This window comes from Furipterus horrens, unplaced genomic scaffold (genome assembly GCF_987537825.1).
Source record: "Furipterus horrens unplaced genomic scaffold, mFurHor1.1.pri manual_scaffold_2, whole genome shotgun sequence".
Lineage (NCBI taxonomy): Eukaryota > Metazoa > Chordata > Mammalia > Chiroptera > Furipteridae > Furipterus > Furipterus horrens.
In genome coordinates, this window is record NW_028327172.1 from 174,882,573 (window position 1) to 174,901,709 (window position 19,137).

At 34.9% G+C, this 19,137-nt stretch overlaps 1 protein-coding gene across 1 annotated transcript in view; it reads left to right on the forward strand.

Moving 5' to 3' along the window:
• Positions 1-1,398: 1,398 nt before the first annotated feature.
• The window catches only part of LOC150020047 (transmembrane protease serine 11E-like), a 33,979-nt gene continuing 16,240 nt past the window's right edge, over positions 1,399-19,137 (forward strand). Inside the window, exons 1-2 of the mRNA XM_090266808.1 lie at positions 1,399-1,485; positions 17,666-17,790. Of these exons, the coding sequence (XP_090122934.1) occupies positions 1,478-1,485; positions 17,666-17,790 (133 nt within the window). The 5' untranslated portion in view covers positions 1,399-1,477. The remainder of the gene's footprint in view (positions 1,486-17,665; positions 17,791-19,137) is intronic.

The following is a 19,137-nucleotide window of genomic DNA, read 5'->3' on the forward strand; positions in this document are numbered from 1 at the left end:
TTATCAGTTCATTAGTGAAGATTTCACTTTTTGAAGGCTATAAAATAAGAACAGTTTAATCTCATAACATGGAAGTTTTTACTTCATTATTGTTGCCTTTTTATTTTTGGCTAAATTGTTTTTTCCCATGAGTATACAGAAAACTGACACTATATATTAAACAACATCAAGTAAATATAATGTTATTCTACTGTATTAGGGGATCTATTAGCCAGAAACACAGGGTAGATGTGATGTTCTCTCTAGTCCTGAGTACAGTGTGCCCCAACGTAGAGGTTTTGGGGGCTACTGCTAGAGAGTGATTCAATTTTTGACAGCCTAAGCCCATAATTCACTGTGGATCCCAACTTCTATATCTGTTCAGATCAGCCATTGGCTAAATGGATGTGTAATAAACATTAAACAGTATCTATTTGCTTTTTTAGTGGTGATTTTTAAGACTGGTCACACATATCCTCTTACACCTACCTTCTTTCTCTCCTTCCTCCCCATATGTATTTTTGAGAGCCATATTATTAGGAATACAGTTACTATCTTAAGAATTCAGAGTCCAGTGGAGTTGAGAGGAGTTGAGATACAAGTAAACAAAAAATTGTAGTATAATACGATTAGTGTTATGATACCATGAAAGCATAAAGGAGAAACATCTAATCTAGTTTATTAGGATAAAGAAAGGCAATTTAAAGATCATGCTTGACACAAATACACAGAGTTTTGCATACATATATGTGAACACATTTTAAAAATACATTATTTACTTTTCAGAAATAAGACTGTAGTGATTCAGTGTTGGTTGATATGCCAGTCTCCAGCATAATAAAAGAGATATACTGTCTCAATTGGGGGTTAATATTTGTAAACAACTTGACTTTTCTAGAAGAACAATGCCACATAATTTAAAGATATTAATGCTTCTCTAATCTATACTATATTTTAAATGGTTGGTTTTAGTTAACACCAAGGGAAAACTTTCATTGTATGCATGGTAGGGTGGAAGGCATGTCACATTAGTTTAAAAAAAAAAATGAGCATTCGTTTGGTGGTTCATGAATTATGTGATTTTTGACCAAGTCATTCAACTTAATTAAACCTCAGTTTCTTCATTGAAAACATAAAGAGGCTGAGCAAGGAGATTTTAGAGTTTCTTTCTAGATTTAAACATCTGACTTTTATAAATATTCTGATTTACATTAATACTTTTAAGTTAGTCTTAAGAAAAGGTTTTTAAGTTTCCACTCCTAGAAAGTACTTATAAACTATTTATGTTCTCTAGCTTCCTATAAAATATGACTTTGTCCTACTAGTTACACAAACAGTTCCCATCACATTAGCTAAGACCCGTCAGACTGGTTCCGTTTAGATCATCAGTGACTTCTTTCTTCACCTCATCCAGCCCAGGAAGTTGCTGATAGAGCCTGGATGCACACACTTGGTTGCAGATCTCGGTCTCCACAGGACTCTTCCTTGCTGTCCAGCAATGCATCCGTGAGTGTCCCCCTCTGCCCCACCTGTTTTTTCATCTTAAGTTAACTTATAGTTTAAAATGACATAAACCACACCAAGGAATGTGTACCTGTCTGATTTATTTTTGTTTAACATAGAAAAATACTTTTGATATTTAACATAAAGTTACATCAAGAAATAGACTTCTGTTCTTTCTATTTTAGTGTTTTCTGTTTTCTTCTGTCCCATCCCCAAAATTTTAAATATACTTTGAGAAGAGTTCAACAAAAGTTAAAGGTACAAAGTGTTTGACAGCTGTCTTGTTTTTTGTTTGTTTGTTTATTTCAAGAAGAATAGAACGTGTTTTTTGCTTGGGCTTTTGTATATTTGAAAATACTCTTATTTCCAAAGATATTCATGATAAAAAGTCTGATATCATGCAGATCCAAATTACATTTATTTATATAAGTAGTTTAAATTTTAAAAATTATAGATGTTTTTAAAGAGAGAGAATTAATTTAAAAGACAATAGTACTAAACTATTGTAGATGGCTTTTTAAAAAAAATCTAATGATTTACCCAAATGAACTTCCATAATAGATGAGCTGTAATTATTTTGAGGTTGTTTTCTTTTAAAGTTAGAAACTAAAAAAAAATCCAGGTTTTAGTGTACATGTTTGGACTCTGAAAGTAATTTTATATTCAGATTAAAATTTTATTTTCTCTGATGTTTTACCATATCTTTTATTGAAATTAATTTTTACTTTGAGAAGCAAACAGTTTAAAAAATGTAAAAATGTAAAACTTCCAGTGAAGTCTTAATAGGGAACAACACTCAGGCTCTGTCATTGATAGAAAGTTCTACATACTTGTTATGAAAAGTTTAATACTCTACTATATATGTTAATGAAGAAACTAAGAGCTACAGACATTAGAAATTTAGTCAGACTTTTGGCCTTTGTAAGTACTTCTCCATAATCTATGATGGTTTTGTGTCCTACCTTTTTTGCCTGCATTATTTTTAAGAATACTACCATAGAAAAGAGTGCCTTTATTTAAACACAATTCTATCAAACTCAATATATTAAATAGATTTCAGGTTTTTTTCTGTGTTAGATATGCATGAGTGTGGGATTTTCATAGAGTTGTAAGGTGGGAGTATTGGACTAAATTTTTCTACCTATAGTCTCTAATTTGAAGCAAAGATGTACCCATTTTTAGTCCTGCTTCAGAGTAGATGGAATGTGCATCTCAAGGAAAAAAAGAAAAAGAAAACCCTCCTGACCTAAAAATTGTATAAAAAGTGGAGCATATCATGTGTGAATTGACCTTTGGAAATGTTAAGAGAATGGACTAGAGGGAGAAGAGGTTATATTTACTATGCATATGTGCTGGAGTAAGTATACCAACAGCAGTGCTCTGATGAAAGAGATATGATTGAGATACTAGAATATATGTGGGCAATTTCCTTTTAAGGACATTGGTTCATAACTGGGAAATCACAGAAGAAGCAGGTGGAGAGTTCTATTAAATGGTATATTCCTCTTCAGCCAAATTTCTGATATACGCCCCCACCCCCGTACTCTACCTGTTCTAAATGAGAACCACTATTTTAGAATTTAAGGGTAAGAAGAAATTTAGACTGAGGTAAACATTCTTCTTTTGCTGCTATTTCCTCCAAATTCCTACACTATTCTTTAAGCATGAAGTGATCAACACATGAATTTTAGAAACACACTCATGGCAGAAGGTTAAAGAAAACTTTATCAAGAATAAGTTTATAAGGAAGAGAGTTTACAGGGGAGAACAAAAATAGGATTATGGTTGCGAGCATGCAAAACAGTTTATTTTTGTATTATTATTTATTAATTATTGTATTATTTCCAAAGAACAATTGTAAACCTACTTTTGCACACACACACACACACACATATGGATAGATAGATAGATAGATAGATAGATAGATAGATAGATGGGAATGTATGCTAACTGTGTCCACCAGCAACCACTAATGATATTTCAAATTTATAGACATTAATATCTACACACTTTTAAACAGATTAAGGTGAAAAGAGTAATATCCAAATTAAATATCATGGACAACTTTAATTTTTACCTAATAGGGTATGACTGTCTCTCAGTGTGTGGCTTGCATTGGACTCACTAGATGCTTGTTAAAAAGAGAAAAGGCCAATTCTCATTCCAGAAATTCTAATAAATCTCTGGTTGAGGAATGAAAGTTACACAAGTTATTTCTTATTTGTACTAAAGTTTGAGAAGAACTGATATGGTATAAAGCCATAAAAAGGGAACGGTTAAGATATAAAGAAATTAAAGCAGAAATGAAATATGTCATCTTTTAAAGAGGTAGCTCTTTGTTCTATTTGAATTGGCATAATTATATCTTACTGTGAGGTGCTCTCACCCTAGTTAACTTTCCCTGCAAAGGAAAAGAGCACTGATTTATGCAACATAGTGATAATTATGGATGAGAAGACAATTTATGAAGATATTGAAAACCTAAGGGAGGAGACAGACACTATTTAGGTAGTTCATGTCAAGCAGGATGGTGGTCATTTTGGACTAAAAATCTGTTTGTTTACATGGAAAACCTTTATGTAAAGCTAACCTATTAATATCTCCCCCAACCCTGAAATTAGTCAATAGATAGTGATATCAGAGGGCCCCTTTATTGAGAGTTAGGCTCAAGGTTGCTATATGATCATGCTACAAGTGTTTAACAGGTGCTTCACTTCTCCTTCAGCTAAGATCAGTCCTCTTTGCCCTGGCCAGGTAGCTCAGCTGGTAGAGCACTGACCTGATATGTCAAGGTTGTGGGTTTGATTCTGGTAAGGGCACAAACAAGAAGCAACTGATGAATGCATACAAAATTTGAACAACAAATTAATGAGCCCCCCTCAAAAAAAATCAGTCTGGTTCATGCAACAACTTTTAACAAGTTCTCAGTTCTTCATGGAAGAAAACAATCTCTTGATTACCTATTATGTATTGTGCATTTTGTAAAATGGTATCTCATTTAAATTTGACAATATCGTGAGAGGCAGTTATTGTGATCACTGTTTTAAAAGATGAAATAATAGCAGCTCAGATTGTCCAGGTTCAGTTAAGTGTTGGATCTAGAATCTGATCATGGCCTATCTGGCTCTAAAGTCTATGTTTTTCTACTGTAACACATTGTCTACATGTGTGGGGACCTAAAAGAAAAGTCTTTGAGAAGTTTGAAGTCTAACAGAGAAATGGTAAACATGCACACATGCATATTCACACATGTAGAAAATGTATATGTATGTATACCCACGAATACCAATACAAAATAGAGGAAAAGATACAGATCATAGATTAATATGAAATAATGTACAAATATACTTAAGAAGGAAGGTTGGTGATATAATTTTTCTGTCATTTATATGTTTTTAAAACATTTAAAAGAATACATGAACTGCACTTATTTAATTTTCTTAAAACTGTCTTTATATTTAAATAAGGTAAGACTATGACCTAACTTTTACACCCTATCTCAAGGATGATCAATGACAGAGAGTATAGCTCTTCAATTATATCATCATTATTTTATAAAAAGGATTACAACATTTGCTATTGTGTGAAAATCAAGTTCATCTGAGTGCATCTCATGAAAGGAACTCATCAGTTTACAGTAACTATAACTATGTAATAGACCTTTGTCACTCTTTCATTGTTGTCTGCTTTCCTCCAAAAATATGTCATTGCTTCACTCTAAAGAGGGACAAATAGGAACATTCAAGAAGAAGAAGCAATATCATGTGCTTCAAAATCAGCACAGAGGTTTATAAGGTTTATCATGCTTGATGGCTATATGCTTGATAATGGGGTGAGTTAAGCAGTTGTGAAGCAGGTCTTCTAAGATGGTAGGTGGTGAAATTGGTATTCTGGCTGCATTTCTTGGCTTTGTCAGGGTTATGATTTAGAAGAATTGTACTAAAAACTTCTAGAAATGGATTAGAGATTAGGAAAGTTTTAAGAGGTTGAGAAAAACATAAGGCTGTTGAGACACCAAGTCATGCCAGAACCTGCAAGCCCAATCTTCTTCTAGACACATACATTGCCTGCATGGTTGGGAAATTTCTGAAATTTTTAGAATAGTAATTCTGAGGAGATAGAACTAAGCTCAGGGAATTCAAAGGACGATACAGTCATCACTAAATTCTATCTTGCAACCTTTCATCTGAAGTCAGATAGTATCTTTTTTTTTTTTTTGGAGCTACAAAAGCAGATATGGAAGAACTTAGCACTTTGTTTAAAGTCAAAATATGAGTCATTGCAGAAGAAAATAATTGTTATTGTTTCACAAGTACTATGTTCCAACTACTTTTCTAAAGTATCATGCACATTTAATCTTTATAACAAGCTATGGTTATATTATTATACCCATTTTACATATGAGGAAACTGAGGCTCACAGGTAATATTATTTTCCCAGGGGCAATAAATGGCAGAACTGGGTAAGCCAGGTCTATCTGACTCCAAACCTAGGCACTTATTACAATACTATACCATTTTTACAATGTCTCCTTTATCTGCTTAGGTGGCTTTACTGCTACACTAATTTAACTCTCTTGTGTGTTTAAAGACATAAAAGTTAAATTTACAAAGAAAAATGTTATTATTCAGTCACTAATCTTCTAAATAGACCTCCAAGTCTGGTAGATAGTGAGCACTGCTATCTGTGTTCTATAAAGTAAGGGATACAGCACTCAAAGACTAGATAATTTGCATGTGGTCACAAGAATGGGTGAGTATATCAGTATTAGAATTAGAATCTGTCTTACCAGTTCACCTGTATATAAGTTCAATATTGTCAAATAGAAAAGTTAAATTAACACAGGTGTCCACGAAATATTATTGTTATTGTTATTACTAATAACATAGATTTGTATAGAAATATATGGCCTTTTAAAAATTAGTTATTGCAAATTAAAAGCTTGTCAGGTCACATTTAGTAAAATTCACAGAGGGTACATGTAGTAGGAACACATGTATTCAGATATATATTTATATATAATAGGTATATGTTCTTTATAATTCTAATATATATATTTTAATTTGATATCTATCAACAACCCTGTGAGGCAGACAATGTTAATATTACCATGATATTACAGATAGGGAAATCAAAAATTAGCAAGACTGAGATTTCCACATCTTTGGGTAAGTGAGTGAGCAAAGTAGAGTTTGAACATACATGTTCTAACTCCAGTTCTGTACTTTCTAGTACTTCCGGCTGCCTCCACCACACCATGAACCCTGGAATCACAAGTACTCCCTTGATTAAGCAGAGCTAACTTTCCTTGTTCTTCAACTAATAAGCTTAATCTTAGTATTTAACTTTTTCTAATCAAGAGAATACCAAATATTACAAATAACACTTCCAATAATTAAAATAAATCTTTCAATCTATATAATGCATTCAAGCTATAATTAAGCACTTGGACATACATTACTGGATTCAACAGCAAAGCTAGAGTTGGGCTTCATAAGTAGAGTTCAAAATCCTTGCACTAAACTCTATACTTCATGGCTGATTATTGGCCTTATTTATAGATTCTTAAAGACAGGTCCAAAGATGAGTGGTTTTCCACGTTTTCTTAACCAGTTGAATCCCTTTTTCACATAAGGCCTAATTCAAAGCCTTGTTTGTATGGAGCAGAGTTGCTAGGCATAGAGTTGGACTAAAGCTTCAAGCCTCATCTCATTCCCTCAGGAACACATAAAGCAACTTGAGAGACTTTTCAACCCATTTTAAAAACAAATTAATTTGTCGTTACGAAGGAGGAATAATGACAAAGCCAACATTCACTGAGCATTTACTGTGTGCTTGGCAGGATGCCAATTGCTCTGTAAGTCTTATTTCATTTAACCTTTAGAAGAACCCTATAGTTAGGTTCTTATTATCCCCATTTGTATGTGGGGAAATAGACTGGTGAAGGATAAGTTGCTCAGAGCCATATAGTTAGTGAGAGGAAGAGCCAGGACTAAACCCAAACTGTCGGATACCAAGGCCCAGGCCTTTATCCATCCACTAAGTGAGAAAATGGAAGTCATTTGCTTATAAGTCATAGAGCTTGTTATAATGGGATCCTCAATGGAACTTTGATATCCTGATTCAGTAGTATTAGGTGTATCACTTGTATGTCAAATTTATGCTGCTAGAAAATATTAAGTTAAAATATTTTTATCATCTTTCTCATATACAGAAATCGCAAGAGCATTAGTAAATATGTTTATTGATGTCTTCTCTTCCCAAAGGTTGTTACATAAAAATAGCTATTTACCTTGCTTGCAACTAACCTGTTTTGCATATTGTAATTTTATTAGATTTAGTTACGAGTAGCAGGGAATCCTGCTAGGGTTTAGTGGCTTTAATGTATAAAATGTAATTTTATTTCAGTTTAATGTAAAGGGAGTCTGAAGGCAGGCAAGAGAGGTTTATAAAGTCATTGGGTATCTAGGCTTCTACTGTTATACTGTCCCACTGACATAAACAAGTCATGATTCAATATGGTTGCCTGAGTTCCAACTAGCACATATGTATTTTAGCTATGGCATGTACATGAAGATTCTAGCCATTGAAATAGAGATTCCATTGGTCAGAACTCATTCAACTGGAGACTCTTATGGACAAGGGACATTATTCTGTTTTCCAGGTACCAAACCCAAAATCAAAGATTCTATTATTAAGGAAAAAGAACAAGTATTTGAGATAGGCACCTATGAGTCTCTGCCATAGACATGTTAAGTTTGAATGATGAGAAGCATATTATCATTCAAATGTGATGAATAGTAGGTGGGTGGCTCTATGGGTCTGAAATTTAGACAAGTTATTTATTTGGTAGCCATCAGCATGTACATAAAAATTAAATTCAGATACCAATGTCCATCAGCATCGACATTGGTATCTGAAAATATTTGTTTTTTTTTTTTGGATGAAATAATATTTTTATTATAATATTATGGTATTAATGTGCACAGCAAATTCTACCTTATTCTAATATGAATCTAAGCATATTTCACTATTAAAATGCCAGTAAAGCAGAGTATATTTAGGTTAAGGTGGGTATATAATGATCAGTTTCACAAATCTCATGTTCCATCCAAAAGTTAAGATTCAATACTTACATATATTATAGGTCAGCAATTGGGGTAGGAAATCCATTAATCAAGAAATATCAATTTTGGAAAGTAATATAAACATAAAAATAGCTCATACAATTTCCAATTGTGTTTCCTTACAAAGTTAATTCAGATAGGATTCAATACAGAAATTTCTAGATTATCTGAAGAATTCTTACTATATGGCTTACAGTGCTTGCCAGGGAAATAGCAACATAGAAGACATAACAGAGTTTTGGCATGTGTTCCGATTCGCACATTCCAGTTTTAAGGCCCTTCAGTGGATTACATAAAGTGGAATTTTATGGGTCCATGGACAATAAAACTGGCATAGGTTTCAAGTAATAAAGAAATTTTCGGTCTTCCTTATGTGTACCATACTTAGATTATGTATTTAAAATGACTTCCAGTCCTTTAATTTGACCATTCCAAATTATCTGGCCTGCAGCCACCAGAAAAATAATGCATTTGAAAAACTATGTTAAAGCTTATTGTTTACCAGATGGTGAATTTTAATTATAATAAAATCAAGCTTTTCTAGGTTATTTGAGGCATGGAATGATAGCTTTGGTGAAAACTAGAGAGCATCTATGTCAATTGAAGTCTCCATTATTCTTTAAAAAAATGAAGACAATGAGAGCACATTCAACATCATACAAGAAGAGTGTCAGAAGAAGCTGGGATTTGTGATGTTGAATATGATTTCGGATTTAGGACTTTTTCCTTAAATGAACACCCTTAGGAATAAAACACAGGTAAATTGGTATTCCAGTTCAGTTATTTCCACTATATCATGCCAACTCTCATAGGTTGTATCTAGACAAAGTCGTGTGAAAGACTTGGTAGAAAGACATCTCACATTACAAAAAGTTAATAAAAGTCTGTGCTACATACTAGCATTCTCAAGCATCCGTAGCTCAAGTTTCTCAATTATTTTTCTTCTGGTACACTTGCCGTGGAATACACACACACTTCCTATTCATTCTTATTTTCATTCTGCATTTCTAAGTGTGTATAATTCCCTATGAGGAGCTGAAGTGTTGTGCTTTGCCAACATTTCTGAGAGAAACTCCTGCTTTAAAAGTTGTTTATGCAGATCATGTCAATTTATTATCCTGAACTAGAAAAAGTTTAAGGAAAAGAAAACAAATATATTAGTGAAATTAAGGGTTAAATAGGTCAATTTAGAAGTTTATAAACTCATACCTAGTTACTTAATAATACCTTTTAATTTTTTGTGCCCCATCTATTTGTGACTAAATTTCTAGAGGTTAAAGTGACAACTTAGATTTCCTAAGCTGCACTGTGTCTGGTTGGGGAATTAATAAATAGTTTGATGATAACACAGTAGAGATGGGAGACATTCCTTGGTGTTGAGCTGCCATGAACTCTTATAAAGTACACGTATCTAACAAAGTCTGATGATATCATATGCTATCTTCACAACTTCTTGGTAAAGTAGGTGGGAGGAAAAATTATCACTGCAGTTTTATGGTTGTTTAAATATAGGAATGGTTAAGCTATGGGCTTTGCCTAAGTTAAAAGTTAATGAGTGGTAGGGTTTTCTGTCATTCATGGTATTTATTAAAAACTTCCTACTGTACAAAGTAATACTATGTTTATTAAAAACTTACTACTGTAATAAATAATACTGTTTAAAAAATATCCTCATCCAATGACATTTTTTTTTACTACTTTTAAAGAGACAGAGAGGAAGGGAGAGAGAGAAACATTGATGTGAGAGAAAAGTGTCAATTGGTTGCTTTCTTTATATATATATATTTTTTTCTTTTTTTTTATTGATTATACTGTTACAGTTGCCCCAATTTCCCTTCCCTCTGCTCCCTTCCACCCAGTGGTCACCCTCCCTCCGGTTGTCCCCCGCTTTTAGTCCATGTCCATTGGTCGTGCATATAGTTCTTCTCAACCTCTTCCTGTCTACTCCATTCCCTGCACTATGCTTCTTAATTCCTGTATGATCTCCCTCCCTTACTCCCTTACCCCTCCCTGCTGACCTCCCCCCAATATGTTCCCCATACCTATGGTTCTTTTTCCACTCTCGTTGCCTATTTAGTTTGCCTTCGTTTCAATTCCCTAGATTCTGTTGTTGGCTCTTGTGATGCAGTTTTCACTTTAGTGTTCATAGTTTTGATCCTCCTTTATCTAAACCAGTCCCTTTAACATCTAATATAACAGTGGTTTGGATCTAATGAACTCTTTCAGTTTTATTTTGTCCTGGAAGCACTTTCTCTGCCCTTCTATTCTGAATGACAATTTCGCTGGATAGAATATCCGTGGTTGTAGGTTTTGGATTTTCATTACTTTGAATATTTCTTGCCAGTCCCTTCTTGCCTGCAGGGTCTCCCTTGAGAAGTCAGCTGATAGTCTAATTGGGACCCCTTTGTACATGATTCTTCTCTTCTCTCTTGCTGCTTATAAGATTTTCTCTTTATCTTTAACTTTTGACATTTTGATTATAATGTGTCTTGGAGTGGTTCTCCCTGGACCCAGTTTTTCTGGAACTCTCTGTGCTTCCTGGACCTGTAAGTCTATTTCCTTTCCCAAGTTTGGGAAATTCTGCTTTATTATATTTTCACTTAATTTTTCAACTTCTAGTTCTTCTTCTTCGCCCTCTGGCAATTCTATAATTCTTATGTTCAGTCTCTTATAGCTGTCCCAGAGGTTTCTGATCCTCTCCTCATTTTCCTTGCTTCCTGTTTCCTCTCTCTGCACTGGTTGACTATTTGTTCCTTCTCTATGTTCCAGTTTGTTGATTTGAACTCTGGATTTTATTTCCTCACCATTTGTCTTGTATGTGTTTTTGTTTTTTTCGGTATGAGTGGTTTTCAATCCTTTCTCATCTTTTTCCAAATCTTTTGTTAATTCTGTAAGCCACCTGATAACAATGGCTCTGAACTGTGCCTCTGAGAGGTTTCTTATTTGTTCATCTGTCAGATTCTTCATCTGTTGCCTGGTGAGCTGCGCCACCAGGATTTCTATAGTTGTCTGCCTCATTTTGACTGATATGCGTTTTGCTTTCTTGGGCCGGCCATAGGGGCCGGAGACTGTGTACTTGTCACAACCCAGTGACCAGCAGCGATCCGCACCCTTTTTCGCCATGCTGTGGTCCTTTGTTGTCACTACCCAGCAACCGGTGGCGATCTGCAACCTATTTCACGGCGCCGTGGCGCTTTGTGTGGGGACGGGGATCCAAGATGGATTCTTGCCGTTATTCTCTGCTGGGAGACCCGGATTCATCCTCCCGCCCTTTGGGCCTCACACTCCGAGGCAATGCGGTGGCTGCCTTTCCCAGCATTGGGGTCAGGAGCTGCTGGGGCTCGACTGCAGCTGGGATTGCTCTCCCTGCTGCTGTCCCTGATGCTACCACAAACAGCACCGCCCACTTTCACTCTTCTTACCTGCCCAAAGGGCGCCGCTGGTTTATAACTTCATACGTTGGGCTTCATGTAATTTTATTTTCTGGAATTTCTAGTTATCTTTTGTTTTGAGGTAGTTGTATTCTTTTCTAGTTGTAGAGGGAGACCAAACGTGTCAGTCTAAGCCTCCATTTGGCCAGAAGTCCCTGGTTGCTTTCTTATTTGCACCCTTACCAGGGTCAAACCCACAACTTGGGTATGTGTCCTGACCCAGAATCGAACCCATCACCTTTGGTCTATGAGACAATACCCCAACCAACTGACCTGCACTGGCCAGGGCAGTAATACTATGTTTTAATGTCTATGATTTCAATCATCTTTTGATACGTTGTAATGTGAAAATGCCTTGTAGAGTCATTTCAATAATAATTAGGGAAGTATTGTCAGATAAATTATATCATAGAACTTGATATCTGGATGGTTTCACATTGCTCTACCCCACATCAAATAGCTTCTACTGAATAGTAATTGATGGCATTTGTTAGTATTGAGGAACATTCTAAGAGTATTATAAAACAAATTTTTGTTTCTATACTAAGAATATTTTAGAGAATATAATTCATTACATTATGTCGTATTTTTTAATGAGGAACTGAAAGAATTGTATTGCTTCTGCTCATTTTTTATCTTACGGGTGTTTTGAAAAATGTACCTGACCAAGGTTTTCTTGTTTTCTTCTTTGGTTTAGTTTTGTCTTCATATGGCTCCTACAAAGCTGTAAATTTTGTGACCCTATTTAAGAAAATGTCTACATGAGAATTATGAAATATAGTTTTAATTCTATTCCAATCATATGTTTTCCCTTATGTTTTGCTTTTTTCTTGCATCTCTAAACTTAACTTACTACCATATATTATATTTAACATATATGTCTATATAAAATTCTATGTATGTTTAAAATCTTATAAGCTGCCTTAATCTAGTGTAAAGCAAGGGGAATATAAATAAAAACACTTATAATAAAAACAATAAATTTCTTACTATTTGTCTTGGTGTTGTGAAAAGAAAATGAAAACAGTTGTCTAGTAATTAGACTAGTACCTTGTTATAATTATAACTTCTCTGTGAGAACTATTCATAGTTATTATTATAGGGAATGCAAACATAATTCAGTCCAATGACCTGGTTGAAGCTTTTAGACACTTTATGAGATGTATTTGTGCAACAGTAGACAGGGAAGAATATATTATTTTGTTATTTGTAAATTTATTGAGGAGTAATTTGTGTTGTTTTTAAAAACTAATGAAAACATATGCTCCGTGCACATGGATACAAAACTTTAGTTTTACTCTGGATATTTCATAGTCTTTTTGTAGCAAGTATGAAGAAAATCAAAGACTCTCCAATATCTGCTGATAGGAAAAATCATCTGGAAGATTTCTGTCGATAGGATAAGGAGGCACAATCCTATGAGCTAAAGAAATAAGCTAGAGCCAAACACAAAATGAAAAATAAATAAAATTTATTAATTTATATATTTAAATTATAAGCACTGATTTAGGGAATTAGCAATGTCATAAGATTAACTGAGGTCAACTTGGGCTTTACGTACTCAGCCATAGACTATATCATTTCTAGAAGGACAACCTAATTAATGGAGAATGATTCCAAGACTGGGTAGACAGGAGAAAACCCTGTTGTCAAGCTATAGGACAAGTTTTAGTGAAAATTGCTACAACAAAGTTAGTGGGAAAGACTACATTATACTTGATATGAAAGTGAGACTAGAAAATGAAAAGACCATTACAACTTCCCAACACAATTAACATTATGTCAGCTCTTGCTTAAGTCTACCATCAATAAATTATGTCCCAAAGGCCAAATTCAGCTTACCACCTGTTTTTGTGCAGTGCTTGAGCTAAGAATGACTTTTATACTTTTAAATGGTTGAAAACAAATCAAAAGGAGAAAACATTTCATGGCAAGTGAAAACTATGAAACTTAAATTTTATTGTAGAGAAATAAAGTTTTATTAGAACACAGACATGGTACTTGCCTTCTGGCAGCTTTGGGCTTATCAAAATGTACCCACATTTTAACTGCTTTATTCACCTACTATAGTCACTGTCTAATCACACATGTCCCCAAATGGAAAAGAAAAATAATAAAAAGAAAGTATTTTGGTGCCACTGAAGTAATTAGAATTCAACCAGTCTGTCTGAAGGTAATTTTATGGGAGGAGGTTCAGATAAGTTTCAACAGGACACACTAATGATTGCACAAGGGTTTATGTGCAGAAGGGGGTTAATCATACATTTCTGTTGATATGTGAAATGGTTTTATTCCTCCATTTTACTGATTTTTTTTAGTACACTTCTGCCACATCTAATTTGGAGCAACTCAGTATTGAATCACTTGCTGAGAAAGCAAAAATGAAGTAATTAAGAAACAGGGTGAACACAGTTTGAAAAACTATGCTGTACAGACTGAAAGGAAAAAGAAGAGATAATATTTCAAATGACAGGCATTTTAGTAATGTGGTCATTACTATTATTATTATTAATTAAAATAATGATGATAATAATAACAGTCCTTGCTATTTGTACAATGATTTTCTACTTGGGAGCTCAAAGTAATAAAATATGTTATCACTTTTTTATCTCTACATAGCTCATCAGGTTAGGAGAAGCCTGGGATTATTACTCTTGTTTTTCTTATGGAGAAAATAAGAGATGCTGAATCTGCTGGCACAAGATTGCACAATAAATAAGTTGATGGTGGGACTCAGCAACATGTTCTCTTAATTGTTTATTCAAAGCGTTTTTGATGGTTTCTCTTTTCTCTTTGTCCCATGCTATCCCTCTTATCTCATTCAAAGTCACCAAAGGCCATCACTGAAATAGCTGTAAAAGGTGGGGAAGAAGGACATATTGGTGCTTTGGGCACAATAGTGACAAGTTCCACAAAAAAGGCACATACATAATCATCCTGGTTTATTTTTGCTTTTGAAATTCAAACTCTTTCTCTCTCTCTCTTTGTTTAATTCAAAAGCTATGATATTTCTTAGAAAAAATTCACCACAATACAAAAAAGTACATTAAAATGAAAATTTCTCTCTTATTTCTGTTATTTCACTTCTTACTGTTCATAATTTTGCTTCTTTCTACATATTTTGCTATATACACACGTATATAGTTTTATTTACTAAAAATAAACACAGAATGCATATTCTTCTGCAATATTTTTTCATTAAAATACATCACTGACCTTTTGCATGTTAATGCATGTAGGTCTACCTCATCAATTTAATGGCTGCATTATTTTACTTTTCTGACTTGATTAAAACATCATAGGATAGAACTTCTGTCATATTTCACAATTCTATATATTGCTCATATACTTTTGATAATTATATCACCTGTCCTACAATTAAAAATGCATATATTTTTTATCTGGCATGTTTTGATATTAGTTGAGAAGCCCTTCCTTTCCCATGATCCCTCCCCCAACCAACTTTTGCTTACGCCTGCTGTATGCATCTCCTTTCTTCTGCAGCAGGTGAATAGCAAGCATTCAGAGTTGAAGGAACAGGAGTCAGTTCTTAGGTTTCTTAGGCACCTTAGGCACATTTGCTCATAAAAAATAATCTCCTGTGGAGAAGTCTCTTTATATTGCAGTAATTGCCATTCTAGAAACAGGTGTTTGGGATTCTACTCAAGGGAGAACTAGCATTGGAAGAGATTGGGGAGAGGAGGATGAAGTTTCCTTGGCTACAGCCTCATGGGAAAGTCACAGGAACAAGGGAAGAGACCAAATCGAGTCCCAGGAGCCTCCCACTACAACCCAGTACCTTCAACAGAGGCATAATCATGTAGCAATGATGGCATTATTCACTTCTAAAACAATGTTTGCACAAAACAGGACACAGAGTCAGAGACAGGATGTGATGATGGCGTGTCAGGGATCAAAATGATAATATTACCTCTTGGTCATAAGTCACCAGGAAACAGAGTCCCCTTCATTTCTGCAAACAAAAAATTTTTACATTCAAAATCTCATTTTGGGTCCCACAGTCACCCACATGCTTTAGATAGAATGGGTATCCTGTCCCTTATTGACAGATGGAGAAACTTAGCTCACAGTCTAAATAATTTGTACAAGTTGGTAAGGAAAGAGCTGGCTTGGTATTTTTTAAAAAATTGTTATTCAACCTCCAGTGCTCCTCCAAAATAACACCATACTTTTTCCTGAGTTCTCATGTACCAGACACTGCTCTGGAGGTATGAATACATGCCATTGATTCTAGCAGCATGGTAAACACCTAAAGAAATTTAAAATAGCATCACATTCAAACTCTTCAGCAAACTGACTTATTGTTTTATTTTCTCTAGTTTTTGAGTTTGCTTAGCAACTATTCTAGCAACTTTACTAATTAAACAAAAAGCAGGTTGACAAACATTTTTTTCAGGAATGTGTTTGATGGCGGAAAAAATGGGAGCAGTTGAGGGAATCTCAAGAAGAAAAGATTTCCCGCAGCATCACTGAAGTTCAGAGATAAATACTAGTTCAAACACTCAGCTTTTTCAGAAAAGACCTCTGGTTATCTCATGTGTGTATTCTCAAAGGTTCTTTAGAACCTGTGCACCCTGTGTTCATAGCAGCACTATTCACAATGGCCAGGTGCTGGAAACAGCCCAAGTGCTCATCAGTGGATGAATGTGGATTAAAAAACTGGTACATTTACACAATGGGATACTACGCAGCAGAAAGAAAGAAGGAACTCCTACATTTTGCAATAACATGGATGGGACTGGAGAGTATTATGCTTAGTGAAATAAGCCAGGTGGCAAATGACAAATACCACATGATCTCACCCAATACAGGAAACTAATGAACAAAACAAACAAACAAGCAAAATAGGACCAGAGGCATCTAAACAAGTAACCAGCCTGACAGTGACCAGAGGGGAGGAGTAAAGGGGAAAAGGAGGAAAAGAGGGGAAGGGTCTAGTCAAGGAACAAGTATAAATGACCCACGGACATGGACAACTAAGTGGGGATTGACTGTGGAGGGGGGTAGGGCAGGGGAGAGCAATGTGGGGAAAATGTGACAACTATAATAGAAAAACAATTTAAAAAAAGCTTCTTTGGAAATAAGTCAGAAAAATAGAAAGAGATTCAATTGAAACTCTACCTGGAACCTGATATTGTTCAAGCTGTAACACAATTCATAGGCTCTTTAGAATTCCAGAGTGGTAGGAACAGGCTTTAAACATTTCCATAGCTCCTGCAGTGCCTGAGACAGTGTCTTGCACATGGCTCAGTAAACCATAGATAACCTTGACATAACATTTTCTCCATGCTAGGTACTGTGTAGGCACTTTAGATACAGTAATTCACTTAATCCTTACAACAGTCTTATGAGATAGGTGCTATCACTATCATCCTCATTTTATGGACAAGGAAACTGAGGTACAGAGAAGTCAAATTACTTGCCAAAAGTTAGGCAACCAAAGTCAGACTGGCTTAAGCAACCTGGGACTGGGGTGTGTTCCAAAGAAAACAGTACTCTACCATCTAATTAAGTGTTCTGAACTCCCCAGAAATATCTGTTTTACTTAAGGAGTGGGCATGGTGTACCCTGTGATATAATTCACCTGTTTGCTTTCTTTCTCAGGCCTTCTGTAGGAAGGGTCAAGAAGAGAGCTTGTGTGCAGCCATGGGTTATTGGCTTCATCACCTTTCTATCTCTGATTGTTCTGGCAGTGTGCATTGGACTCATTGTTCATTATGTGAGATACAGTAAGTATGGGCTGCCCTGGTGTCATGTGATTTACCCCAAGTATTTCCTCCTGTACATTCCCGTTTTGGTTAGCCTCAGGCTTATCCAGTCATTACTATAATTTATTTGCATAGCTGGTACAAAGAACTCTGCCTGCTTTGTTTCATGTTTAATCCTCACTAGCCAAGGAAATGCCTTCTTCTATCTTTGATGAAGCAATGTTTCCTGCTGGGAATAGCATGCTAATATTCACATTCATTAATAAGCAATTATCAAGTCCTAATTATGGAAAGACCATAGGAGAGCTAGAGTCCAGTGTCTTGAGTTGTGTGAGGTCATAGGGCAATCAGCTTGATTTAAAATAATTCTAACTCTTTAACATCCTGACAGCCCAATAATCAGAGATCATAGAGAATAAATAGGTTCTATTCTGTGCTAGTAATTTGGAAAAATGCTCATGGTGATATATTTTTGAGTAGGGGCCATCTTGGGATATATGATAAATGATAAAAGAAGATAGGATATGATGAGAAGGTTAATTGTAAAGAGGTTTACTCTGCAGTACTCGGGTACCTCACTAATAGATGAAACATGAACACTGCTGTGTTGTTAGGAAGGTCCCCAGGGTACCTCAGAACTGTTCTTCAAGGGTATGGCAACACTTCTGAAGTCACCTTCTACTCTGACTCAGGTTTTAGTTAGTTGGCTCCACTAAGACCTATTGGTTTAATATCTCCCTTACTGACTAAGTAACACTTTGATGTTCAAGACCCTGTAACTAGAGACTGTAATCACTTGAATTTGCAGAAGTTGCTTTCCTGTAAAGAGAAATGGTGATCTGTAAATTGGTGATCTGCTAGCAGACACAGTTCAGCCTTAATTTTCCAAGCAAGGTGAATCATATACACACAGTTTAAAGAAAAAACATTTAATGTAAATATTTTATTTTTTGCTAAATTTGCCCACATGCAAATCTTTGAACTTGAAGTATAAGTCTTTGAAATTGAAGTACTGCATTTTGATAAATTTTCTGGAGCACGTTTTTAATAAAAAAGAATAGTAAAATAACTTTACAATTCTATAATTCTGTTATGAATGTATTGAGTTCCATGATGTGGTAAGCATCATTAGTCTTCTCAATGGGTGCCTAAGACTATGTTTTATTCAATTTTGTATTTTTTAAATTTAAGAGGATCTTGGCACATATTAGAAACTTAATGTTTATTGAATGCTGAATGATAAACAACAAGTGAGTCATATCTATGATATTTTCTAGAGGCATACTTTGGCTTGTGTGACTTCCCAGGGAATTCTTAGTAATGCTAAGGGTCTCAATACCCAAGTGAGAGAAAATGTTTCTTTTCCTT